At 48.9% G+C, this 12,497-nt stretch overlaps 1 protein-coding gene across 1 annotated transcript in view; it reads left to right on the top strand.

Moving 5' to 3' along the window:
• Positions 1-11,973, top strand: part of LOC122547661 (talin-2-like) — a gene marked incomplete at its 3' end in the record, with an annotated part of 18,666 nt that extends 6,693 nt beyond the window's left edge. Inside the window, exons 4-8 of the mRNA XM_043686255.1 lie at positions 5,853-5,977; positions 6,615-6,740; positions 6,852-6,914; positions 8,609-8,791; positions 11,848-11,973. Coding sequence (XP_043542190.1) covers positions 5,853-5,977; positions 6,615-6,740; positions 6,852-6,914; positions 8,609-8,791; positions 11,848-11,973 — 623 coding nt within the window. The remainder of the gene's footprint in view (positions 1-5,852; positions 5,978-6,614; positions 6,741-6,851; positions 6,915-8,608; positions 8,792-11,847) is intronic.
• Positions 11,974-12,497: the final 524 nt, after the last annotated feature.

The raw sequence follows: 12,497 nt of genomic DNA on the forward strand, positions 1-12,497 counted from the left end.
AGGGTGTCGAATGGGTGCGGTAAGTCAGAGGTGTTGGGTTTTGAGAAAGTTGAAGGAAGATCAGTCATGTTGGGGAATGGGGGGTTTGCGAGTTGTTTATTGTCCGGGTTAGTCCGGGTGTTCATTGTGTATTTACCCAGCGACTATCCGTCAATATTCTCTGAGTGATTATTTAGTCTATTACATCAAAGCTGTCCGAGGTTACTGAATGACCTGGACATGGAGATTTTTGCAGAAGATGCGGCACAACAGGGAAGTTGTCTGTCAGATGTTTATTTGTCCGGGGAGTCTTCCACAGAGTCTGTGACTCTGCTCTCAGATGTTCCAGTCTAAAGGACTGGGGAAGCTGGTTTTGTGATGCTGATTAAAGGATAAATGTGGGGAGAGCCCCCACACTCTCTGTGAAGTGGTGCCATGGGCTCTCTCTCATCTACCTGCGAGGTCATTGTGTGACCCTCCTTGTTTCACCTCTATCCCTCCAGAGGTCAAGCCCTCTGTCACTCCCACATTCGAGTATCAGCCTGGATTGCGGGCTGTGGTCTGTGAGGCAGAACCTGAACTGAAAGGGGAGAGTGGGATCACTGAATCAAACCAATGCCTTGTCCACTTAAAAAGTTGCTATTCCAGTTTCCCAACCATCTCGGAGTCCACACATTGCAACATTCCACATACAGAAAGGTCACACTGCTGTTTCCAAATCTGAATAGTTGGCTGGGGTTGAACATTCTTGTTTAAAACAAACTCTCTGTAAATAATCTTGTGGCTGTTTCTTTCATTTCCCCTGCAATCCACGTTAGTGTAGGGTCCCACCACCACACACACAATGCAACAGAGGCTGGCTTTAAGTTAATTGCAGGATCTGGACCTGATTTTCTTATCAACTCCATAAACCTGGAGTTAGTTTGGGGTCAGCTCCTTTGATCCACCACACTTTACTGAAGGTCCCTGTGTAACATTGTTCATTGCTGGGATGTGAGAATCCCTTTCTGAAATACAGAGCCTGCGACCTCACAGATTCTCCTGCATTGAAGGTGAATCTTGATAGATGAGGGAGAGAGGAACAGAGGTTTGTATAGACCGGGTGAAATGAAGAGGCTTTGTGTAGAACATAAACTCAGGCACGGAGCAGTTGGGCCGAATGGCCTATCTTTGTGCTGTACTTGCTGGATAATTCCAGAGAAAAGCATTCACATTCATTCAATTTAAGGACATTGTTAAATTGGAGAGAGTTCAGAAGAGATTTACCAGGATGTTGCCCAGAATGGAGAGTTTGAGATGTAAAAATTGACAGGAAAGGCTGGGACTTTTCTCACTGGAGTGTAGGAGGTCGAGGGTGACATTATAGAGGTTTATAAAATCATGAGGGGTATAGATAAGGTGAATGGCGGGTGGCTTTCCTCTAGGGTGGGGGAGTTCAAAACTAGGGGGCATATTTTTAAGGCGAGAGGAGAAAGATTTAAAAAGGACACGAGGCAAGACTTACACAGAGAGTGGTTCATGTGTGGAATTAATTGGCAGAGCAAGTGATGGTTGTGGGTACGGTTACAATGTTTAAAAGAAATTTGGATAAATACACGAGTAGGAAATGTCTGAAGGGATATGGGCCAAGCGTAGGCAGGTGGGACTGGTTTAGTTTGGGGACATGGTGGACGTGGACTGGTTGTACTTGAAGGGTCTATTTCCGTGCTGTATGGATCTATGACTGGTTTGCAAAACCCTTGTGAATATTCTGAATTGCAATGTTTCACCTAGTCTTTTGAAAATCCTGAACCATAGCGATTATCGCAAACTCCAACCAGTCTCTGCTGCTGTTTATCCTCCATACATTAGTCCCAATCCCATCTGCTTTCTACCTCCTCTATTACCACCCCGCCCACACACTTCAGCCAACTCTCCAACCTTGACAAAGACTGTAGATTGTAACAGAATCTAAAGACCCTCGGTACCAAAAAACTCCTACTGACTGTAAAAGCCCCTTGATCCAGTAATATCATTGCCAATTTAATCATGACCTTACTACTGTCTGCACCTCCCCATAATCAAAACTCAGACTTGAATTATCTCAGTGACCCTGCCTCCAATCTTGCTGGGGAAGAGATTTCAAACCCTCGCAGCTCTCCCTCTCCAGCCACAGGAGAAGCCCTTCCTCATTTCCATTTTAAAAGAGAGACCCCTCATTTTGCCCCCTCATTCTAGATCCCATCCCCCAAAGATGCAGAAAGCATCTACCTTTATGTTTCAGTAAGAAAACCTCTCATGCTTTGAAACTCCAATGAATGTAGATCTAAACTCCACAACCTATCCTCATCAAATAGTCCCTCAGATCAGGAATCGACTGCATCAACCTTTTTTGACCTCCTTAATCCCTCTTTAAGTAAGGAAATCAAAATTGTCCGTAGTGCACAGGTCCCACCAATACCTGTACAGTTGTGGCAAAACTTGCCTACCTTTATATTTCACCTTCCTTACAATAAAGGACAACATTCCTTTTGCCTTCCAAGTTTCCCATGTGCTAACGCTCTGTGCTACGTAAGAGATTAAAACATGGGACCAGAAATGGGCCATTCAGCCCATCAAGTCTGCCATGTGATTCATGGCTGATCTGATGATCCTCAATTCCTCTCTCGCCTTTTTCCCATAACCCTGGATTTCCTTACTGACTAAAAATATTTAACAGCTCTGAATATACTTAACAACGCAGCCTCGGCAGCCCTCAACAATAAAGAATTTCACAGATTCACTCCCCTCGGCCTAGACGGATGGTTGCAATAAAGAGTGATGGCTGAGGTTACCATGAAGGGCTCTCCTTCTCAACCTCTCCCCTCGCCTGAGGCACGGTGACCCTCAGGTTAAACCGCCACCAGTCATCTCTCTCTCTAGTGAGAGAGCAGCCCTATGGTCCGGCAGGAGTAAGGAAGAGCTAATTCACTGGTGAGGAAGATGGCAAAAGGCTGATACTGAAAATGGACACACCAAATCTGACCATGACCTGATGCCAAAGTGACTCTGAACGAGTTCCTTGTTCTGGATGCCAAAGGGATTAATGGTTCTAACTCAGTTTGATTGTGGCTAAATGTGCTCCATGTAGAATTAATCCATTCAGTAACGCATTTCACACTAATTTAATTTAAATTTACTAGAGCTGTGCTCTTTTTATCTCGCAGTTCAGAGTGGTGACCACCCACACCAGCAGTTCATGTTTTCTCTCTCGATCACGGGGTTTGCACGTTCTTGGATTGTAACTCATCCTGTGTAACGTCAGATCAGCCATGATCTGATTGTATGGCATAGCAGGTCCAAGGGGGCTGAATGGCCTCCTCCTGTTCCTATTTCTCATTTCTGTGGTTTTGAGAAGATTTTTCAAGATTCCAAAGATCGACTTGTATGCCATGATTTATCGTAGTCCCACACTCCCACCCTTCTCCCAGAGCTCTGCAAATCCCTCACGCTCTGTCATTTCTCCACTTCTGCTTTAGTCGTTACTTTTTGAAGAGTTAGCACCTTCCTTTCACAAAGCAAGTTTCAGATCATCACGGCTCTCTAATCCCTCCATGTCACTCACATCATTCTAGTGAAAAGAAAAGGTATTGCTGAGAATGCTGGAAATCTGATCTATAAACAGAAAATAGCAAGAAAGTTCAGGATGTCCGGTAGTGCCTGCAGAGAGAAATCGGGTTAATGTTTCAAGTTAATTAAGCCGTTAGAGAGTGAGTAAGTCTACTCTGCACAGTGTTCTGGTAAATCTCCTTTGCCCCTTTCAAAGGCCTTGGCAGTCTCTCTGAATGGAGAAAGTGAGGACTGCAGATGCTGGAGATCAGAGTCAAGATTAGAGTGGTGCTGGAAAAGCACAGCAGGTCAGGCAGCATCCGAGGAACAGAAGAAGGGTTTCCTGATGTAGGGCTTATGCCTGAAATGTTGATTCTCCTGCTGCTCGGATGCTGCCTGACCGGCTGTGCTTTTCCAACACCACACTCTCGACCCTCATCCTCCCTGAAAGAGTGCTCCTAAGATTTGAACTCCACACTCCAGTTAATTTGTAAGGGTGCTCTCTTCACATCTTTGTACCATATCGGACAATGACTCTCTCCAGCATTGGAGCTGATCACTCAAATTATGAGCTTACCAGCCCCTGCCCCACTGGGATAATGATAGGCTGTGAAATCAGTTACACAGCACTCATCCTATAATCATAGCCCGCAGGGAAGCATCAAGCAGTGGTAGCAAGTTCTTTTCTCTTTTTGAAAATAAGTGTTGAGAATTTCAATACCTTGATAATCTGATAGTTCCAATTAGATATCCACTTCCTGTACGCAATCAGGTCTCTTTTAAAATCCAAAAATTACCTCACCCCTCCCAAAGGGTCCCTGGCCATTTGCAAAAGGAAGGTACCGTAAAGTCTCCAAATGATTCTGGCAGAAGTGGAGGTTTACCTCAAATATTCAATTCTGACAGTTACCCGTTTTATGGATTTTATGAATGTTATGCCAGTGAAAGTTGCATCTGATTGAAGGCCCAAGTCAGAAGTCACATGTCCTAAGTTGTAGTCCAACAGTTTATTTGAAATCACAAGCATTGCTCCATCAGATGAAGGTGGTACACTCCACTCCCAAACATCCCAGATGTCCACCTATTTCGAACAACGTGCTTTTCCCCCCCATCATCCAGACAGCCCTCCACCACACCACCTCCATTCCCCATTCCAGTGCTCTAAACCACCTCCCTCCCAACACAATAAAGACAGAGTCCCCCTTGTCGTCACCTGCCACCCCACCAGTCTCCACATCCAACGCATCATCCTTAAACTCTTCTGCCAACTCCAACTAGATCCCACCATCAAGAATACCTTCCACTCCCCACCCCTCTCTGCCTTCCGCAAGGCCTGTTCCCTTTGACAGTCCTTGATTTGCCCCCACTCTCCCCACCAACACTCCTGAAGCCCCAGGTACCTTCCCTTGCAACCAGATAAGATGCAAAACCCTCTGATACACCACTCCCCTCACCTCCATCCAGGGCCCCAAACAGTCCTTCCAGGTGAGACAGAGGTTCATCTGCCTCTCCTCCAACCTAGTTTACTGCATCCTGATGTGGTCTTCTCTACATCGGGGAGACCAAATCTAAACCTAGGGAACGGCTCACTGAGCATCTCAGCCAGGCCTGCAGGAGCCGACCGGATCTCCCAGTCACCGTCCATTTTAATTCCCCTTCCCACTCCCTTTCCGACATGACTATCCATGGCCTCCTCCATTACCAAAACAAACCACAGCTCCTATTGGAGGAACAACACCTCATCTTCCGCCTGGGCAGCCTATAGCCTGGAGGACTCAACATTGAGTTCTTCAGTTTCAAATAACCTCCCTTCCCATCGCCCGACTCCCTTTCCAGCCCCTACCCCTCTCTCCCACCCCTCCCAGCCACCGACCGCATCCATTCCTCCCATAGACCAACCAGGTTGTACCCTCTGCCTGTCTTCACCTATCCCCGCCTCCCCATCCTGCCCCCACCTTCCTCTTTATCTGCAGCTCCCCCACGCCCAGTCCTGAAAAAGGGTTACACCCAAAACATCAATTTCTCCACCTCCTGATGCTGCCTGGCTTGCTGTGTTCTACCAGTATCCTTCCTGTCTGCCATCAGATGAATGAGCTGTGCTCCAAAAGCTTGTGCTTTCAAATAAGCCTGTTGGACGATAACCTGGTGTCATGTGAATTCTGACTTTGCCCACCCCAGTTCAACACCAGCTCCTCCACATCAAAGTTTCAGGAAGATCTATCCCTTTGCCCTCACCCTGTCCCTCCGTCCCCGTATCAGATTTGAAGAGCCCAGGGAGATTAAAGGGAATGTTTTGACTTCCTCAGGCACGGAATGGGTGGATCCCGAAGATCCGACCGTCGTGGCGGAGGCAGAGTTGCTGGGAGCCGCGGCCTCCATCGAAGCCGCCGCAAAGAAACTGGAGCAGCTGAAACCGAGGGCCAAGCCCAGGGTGAGTGAGACGGCGAGCGGCTTAGAGTGCAGCCCCGGGCCGTGCGCAGGGCTCCTCACCCGTCATGTTTCTGAACCTGCTTAGCTCAGTGTGAACCAGCCTTGGCCTCTGGCCTCCAGAACAACCTCAGCTAGTCACCCCCCCACTGCTCCCGGGTTAGCGGTTGGTCTGGAGGAATGGCTCAGGAATTATTGTCTCTCTGAAGCTGAAAGCAAGTGGGATGTTTCCTGCAGGACGCTGTGTGATATGTTTGATATATTAGGTTGTTACTCGAGTCAACTATATATCAAACATATTGCTATAGTGTCCTGTCCTGTCTCCAAGGTACAAGTAAATTATCACAGGCTCAAACAGCTATTGGAGACAAAACAATGTCGCTTAAAAACAGAGTTGATTCTTGAACAGAACATCAACAATGGAATTAGACCGCGCCTCGTGCCAACTCACATTGTATTCCCGTGGTTTAGTTCAATTGAGTGGCAGAATAACTGTGTCTCACAGATTATACCCCGTTCTATCGGGTTTGAAGTTAGAATTCCGGTCCACCCGCTCCAGCAAGTGTTGAGCGATGCACGGGGCGCTGTGCGGTGATTCGTACTGACTGTCCCCTTTAACCAAGCGTTTACTCTCCCTGTAGCAAGCTGATGAGACCCTCGACTTTGAGGAACAGATTCTGGAGGCCGCAAAGTCGATTGCGGCTGCTACCAGTGCGTTGGTGAAGTCAGCCTCTGCTGCCCAGAGAGAGCTCGTGGCTCAGGGCAAGGTAAGCAGCAGGGTTCCCACTGAATTCAAAGCAATCTGACTTGCATTTCAGCAACTTGTTACTTGCCGGTGCTGAATTAATGTGTCTCTCTCTCTCTCTCTCTGACCTTAGGTTGGAGCTATTCTTGCGAATGCGGTGGACGATGGACAGTGGTCACAAGGTCTCATATCTGCAGTAGGTGTCCTTCTCTCCAGATTCGGAGCTAGGGGTATTTGAGTCTCTGTGTAACTGAGCAAGGAGGAATTTCTAATGCAGCGCCCAGGAGTGAACGTGCAGTCCATCAGCCAATTGTTATGGCAACCATCCGATTTCCTTCCAAGAGCATCAGTTACTCGCTTTGTAAATGTCGTAACATAGATACAAATCCTCCTGTTCATCAGATCCAAATTGTACCGCACTCTCTCTGTCCCAATTATTACTCTGCACAGCCGTCTCCCTGATCCCAGTCTGTTACTCTGCACGGCCCTCTCCCTGATCCCAGTCTGTTACTGTGCACAGCCCTCTCCCTGATCCCAGTCTGTTACTCTGCACAGCCCTCTCCCTGATCCCAGTCTGTTACACTGCACGGCCCTCTCCCTGATCCCAGTCTGTTACTCTGCACAGCCCTCTCCCTGATCCCAGTCTGTTACTGTGACAGAGCATGCTCTCTGTGTCACAGAGTCTTTCTACCCTGTCCCCTCCTGATTTGGGAACTGATGAAGTGTAGTGTGATGGCTGGGTGGCTAGAATCTGTAAAAAACACAGCCCTCAGTAACGCACTCAGACTGCAATATGGAGGCTGGCCTGGACTCTGGGACCCACTCCCAAAGCAGAACTAGATTTTAGGGGAAACATCAGTGTTGCAAATCCACTGGTTGTGCATTGAAGTTTTGTTTGGAATCAGTTTGAATGACTGTCCCATGTTGTAAAGCTCGGGGCTCCAACACTGGGCTCTCCCTCAGTGCTGCACTGCAGTTTGAGCACAGATCCCTTGACTGGGCCTCCATCCCACGGCCTTTGGTTGTGAAGGGACCACTGGAGCACAGTTTCCATGATGTGCTAGGGGTTCTGAGGTTGTGATCAAGGTTGGCAGAGAATGATCCCATTGGAATTCGAGTGTATGATGGTTCAAGTTCCAGTACTGTCCATTTCACTCTTTATTTTGGAAGGGTCCCTTCGGAAGGAAAGACAGGGTCAATTTCGGGAAGGTTAAAACGATGTGTTTTCATTCTTATGTTGTAGAAGAGAATGGATTCCATGAACTGTTCATTGTCCATGGTGATAGTGGTGGATACCCAGCTGCCACATGGAGTCTAGATTTCGGATGCCTTTCAAATGTCATTTTCGTTTACCCTCGCTCTCCTTCTCTCTCCTTCCCCCTCTCCCTCTCCCTCTCTCTCTCTCTCCCCCGCCAACCTCTCTCCCTGTCCCCCTCCCTCTCTCCCCCACTCCCTCTCTCCCCCTCCCTCTCTCCCCCACTCCCTCTCTCCCCCTCCCTCTCTCCCCCTCCCTCTCTCCCCCTCCCTCTCTCCCCCTCCCTCTCTCCCCCTCCCTCTCTCCCCCTCCCTCTCTCCCCCTCCCTCTCTCCCCCTCCCTCTCTCCCCCTCCCTCTCTCCCCCTCCCTCTCTCCCCCTCCCTCTCTCCCCCTCCCTCTCTCCCCCTCCCTCTCTCCCCCTCCCTCTCTCCCCCTCCCTCTCTCCCCCTCCCTCTCTCCCCCTCCCTCTCTCCCCCTCCCTCTCTCCCCCTCCCTCTCTCCCCCTCCCTCTCTCCCCCTCCCTCTCTCCCCCTCCCTCTCTCCCCCTCCCTCTCTCCCCCTCCCTCTCTCCCTCTCTCCCTCCCCCTCTCTCCCTCCCCCTCTCTCTCCCTCCCCTGACACCCTCTCTCTCTAGGCCCGGATGGTCGCGGCTGCCACCAGCAATCTGTGCGAGGCAGCCAATGCGTCGGTTCAAGGTCACGCCAGCGAGGAGAAGCTCATTTCCTCAGCCAAGCAAGTGGCAGCCTCCACTGCGCAGCTCCTGGTGGCGTGTAAGGTGAAGGCAGACACAGACTCGGAGGCCATGCGGAGGCTTCAGGTAACCTGACGTTCGCTGACCTGCACTCCCCCGGCCTCCCTGTCGCCGTTGTCTGTTCTCCCAAGAGGCTGTCACCCCGGAGCACGAGTGACACCCCCCTCTCCCCCCACATCCTGTGCACGCATCACCACTTTCACTCAGGTGTTATACGGTTCTTCAGAAGTTCACCAGAGCTCCTCAGACAGCACCTTCCAAACCCCACAACCACTAAGCACGAGTGACACCCCCCTCTCCCCCCACATCACCACTTTCACTCAGGTGTTATACGGTTCTTCAGAAGTTCACCAGAGCTCCTCAGACAGCACCTTCCAAACCCCACAACCACTAGAAGAACAAGGGCAACTGTTAACGTGGGAACCCCACCATCTTAAGGTTCCCCTCCAAGCCACTCACCATCTTGACTTGGAAATATATAGCCGTTCCTTCACTGTCACTAGGCCAAAATCCTGGAATTCCCTCCCCAAGGGCATTTAAATTTTGATTTTGATTTAATTGTCTGGTGTACATGTATGTTTCACCACCACCTTCTCAAAGGCAACTGAGGATGAGCAATGCCTACTGGCCCAGCTAGTGGCCCCCAGATCCCACGAGAGAATAACAATGAGTCTAAAAAATGAACATTCAACTTGCTGAAGAAGTGTTTACTAGCTTTTAAACATAATCTGATCAGCTACTATATTTACGTCTGTAGTGTTAATATACCATCTCGGGTGTAAACTTTCAAACTCCCTGCCCTGTATCACTGAAAGTGTTAAAAAAAACCACAAGGTATAGGAGCAGGAGTAGGCCATTCAGCCCATCGAGTCTGCTCCGTCATTCAATGACATCATGGCTGACCTGATCATCCTCAACTCCACTTTCCCGCCTTTTCCCAACAGCCTGAGATTCTGTTAATGAAATCTGACTATGTCAGCCCTGGACATACGTAACAACCCAGCTTTGACAGTCATGTATGCTATTCACTCCCCTCTGGGAGAGTAACTTCCTCCTGATCTCTCTTAAATATGTGACCCTTTTAATCTGTGATTGTGCCTGTTGGTCCTGGACACCGTCAGGAGAGGAAACAATGTTGACAATTATTCCCAGAGCTGGAATGCACAGGAGTCAATCCAGTTTCAATAGTTAAAGCCTCTGGTTAGACCTTGTGTCTCAGTCCTGAGCCACGTCTCGGGAAGTACTCTTGAAGGTGGGGGGGGGGGGGGGAGTAGACAGCCACCTCATCAGAATACTGTCAGGACCAGGACTTCAGAGTTAATGTCTCAAACAGTTTACAAGGACCAGGCTTGTATTTTCCTGTGACAAACCCACAACCACTTCCGTTTCGAAGGACAAGGATAGCAGATACGTGGGAACACCACCCCCTTCAAGCCCCTCTCCATCCTGACTTGGAAATATATTGCCGTTCCTTCATTGTCGCTGGGTCAAAATCCTGGAACCCCCTCTTACAGAGGTTGGTCTACCCACAGCAAGTGGACCCCTGCAGCGATTCAAGATGGCCGCTCATCCCCATCTTCCCAAGGGCAACTAGGGACGGGCAGTAACTGCTGGGCCCAGTCCGTTGATACCCACAACCTGTGAAGGAATAATAATAGTTAAAAATCACACAACACCACGTTACAGTCCAACAGGTTTATTCGGAGGTACCTGTTGAGCTATAACCTGGCATTGTGTGATTTTTAACTTTGTCCAGCCCAGTCCAACACCTCCACGTCCTGAATAATAAGAGAAGCAAGGTGTTTGAGATGGTTCAAGATTTTATGGTGCAGACAGACATTATTTTCTCTGATTGTGGGAGCGATAGCGAGTCCGGAACAAGAGGTAGGATTTTAAAATTCAAGGAAGACACAGGAAGTGAAAAGGGAATCAAAAGGGGAGTGGAATTCTGGAAGTCATTTACAGAGTCATACAGCACAGAAACAGACCCTGTGGGGTGCAAGTTGACCAGGCATCCCCATCTGGCCTAGTCCCATTGACCCATATCCCTCTAAACCCTTCCTATTCATATACCCATCCAGATGCCTTTTAAATGTTGCAACTGTACCAGCCTCCATCACCTCCTCTGACGGCTTAATCCATACATGCATCACGCTCCATGTCAAAAAGTTACCCCTCGGATTCTTTTTAAATCTTTCCCCTCTCACCTTAAAGCTATGTCCTGTAGTTTTGGACTCCTCCACCCCAGGGAAAAGACCTTGGCTGTTCACCCTATCCAGGTTCAAAGTGATATTTCCCTTTTTCACATTGAGACCTATTTCTCAATGTTTGGCCCTTTCACCAAATCTGTTCCAGTCTCTTCATAATACCATAAAGGGAACAGAGTGTTCAAACAAGGAAGTCTCTCTAAAGCTATACATGGCACTAGTCAGACCATAGCTAGAATACTGTGAACAGTTGTGGGCCCCTATTCTCATTGAATCCCTACAGTGCGGAAAGAGGCCATTAGACCCAACGAGTCCACACTGACCCTCCGAAGAGTATCCCACCCAAATCCATTCTCCTACCCTATTACTCTACATATACCCCTGACTAATGCACCTAACCGACACATCACTGAACACTATGGTCAATTTAGCATTGACAGTTCACCTAACCTGCACATCTTTGGACTGTGGGAGGAAACCGGAGCACCCAGAGGAAACTCATGCAGACAAGGGGAAAATGTGCAAACTCCACACACAGATAGTTGCCCAAGACTGGAACCGAACCCAGGTCCCTGGTGTTGTGAGGCAGCAGTGCTAACCACTGAGCCACCATGCCATCCCTTGAGCCATTGTGCCGCCCCACTGTGTAATATCCAGTCCTCATGTCCCTGGTAAACCTGGTTATGTCGCTCTTTATCCCGTTGTTAATACGCTAATCATTAGCACTCAGTGTGTCTGCCCACAATGGTTGACCCCCTAGTATGGCCCGTGACCTATTGACCCTTGACACAGTCCATGCGCTGACCCTGTTGCAATGATGGCCGGCGTTGTTCTGACTGAGTGGCTGTGTTAACTGTACACTGTTTGTAAGGTGGAGAAGGAGTGACAGTCCTGTGGCCTGCTTTGTTTTTGCAGACTGCAGGAAACGCAGTAAAGCGGGCATCTGACAATCTGGTGCGAGCAGCTCAGAAAGCCGCGTTCAACAAACCGGACGAGGAGAACGTTGTGGTGAAAACGCGATTTGTTGGAGGAATCGCTCAGGTTGGCTCTCCTTGTTCCTGGGTAGATCCCTGACTAACATCAGTCTTTGTTTCTTCTCTCCTGTCACCTTGGCCGACCCAGTGTCTGTTTGAAGAGTATCAGGGAAGAGTTTACTCATGTATCCAAAGGTCCAGAGGGTTTCCCAGCCTGGCAAAACTTCCACTTGAAAATTCTCTTTCTTCTGTTTAAATCTCTCCATAGTCTTACCACTCACTGTCTCTATAATCTCCTTCCAACTCCACCATGATATCTGCCTTTTCCATATCCTCAGTACTCAAACACTTCCATTCCTTTTGCAGCCTGGGGCTGTATTTCCCAACTAAACCTCTTCCTCTGCCTCCTCCTTTTGGACCCACACTGGTGGAGGCCATTCAGCCCCTCGAGCCTGTCCTGCCATTTGATGAGACATTCGCTGATCTGTGGCCTAACTCCATAATCTAAGTAACTCAGTTCTGCTGTGTGAAGTGTTTTACCACATTAGAGGCCATGGGAAGCTCAGAGTGGCACAGGTAGTAGACATCCTT

This window comes from Chiloscyllium plagiosum, unplaced genomic scaffold (genome assembly GCF_004010195.1).
Source record: "Chiloscyllium plagiosum isolate BGI_BamShark_2017 unplaced genomic scaffold, ASM401019v2 scaf_13497, whole genome shotgun sequence".
Taxonomy (NCBI): domain Eukaryota; kingdom Metazoa; phylum Chordata; class Chondrichthyes; order Orectolobiformes; family Hemiscylliidae; genus Chiloscyllium; species Chiloscyllium plagiosum.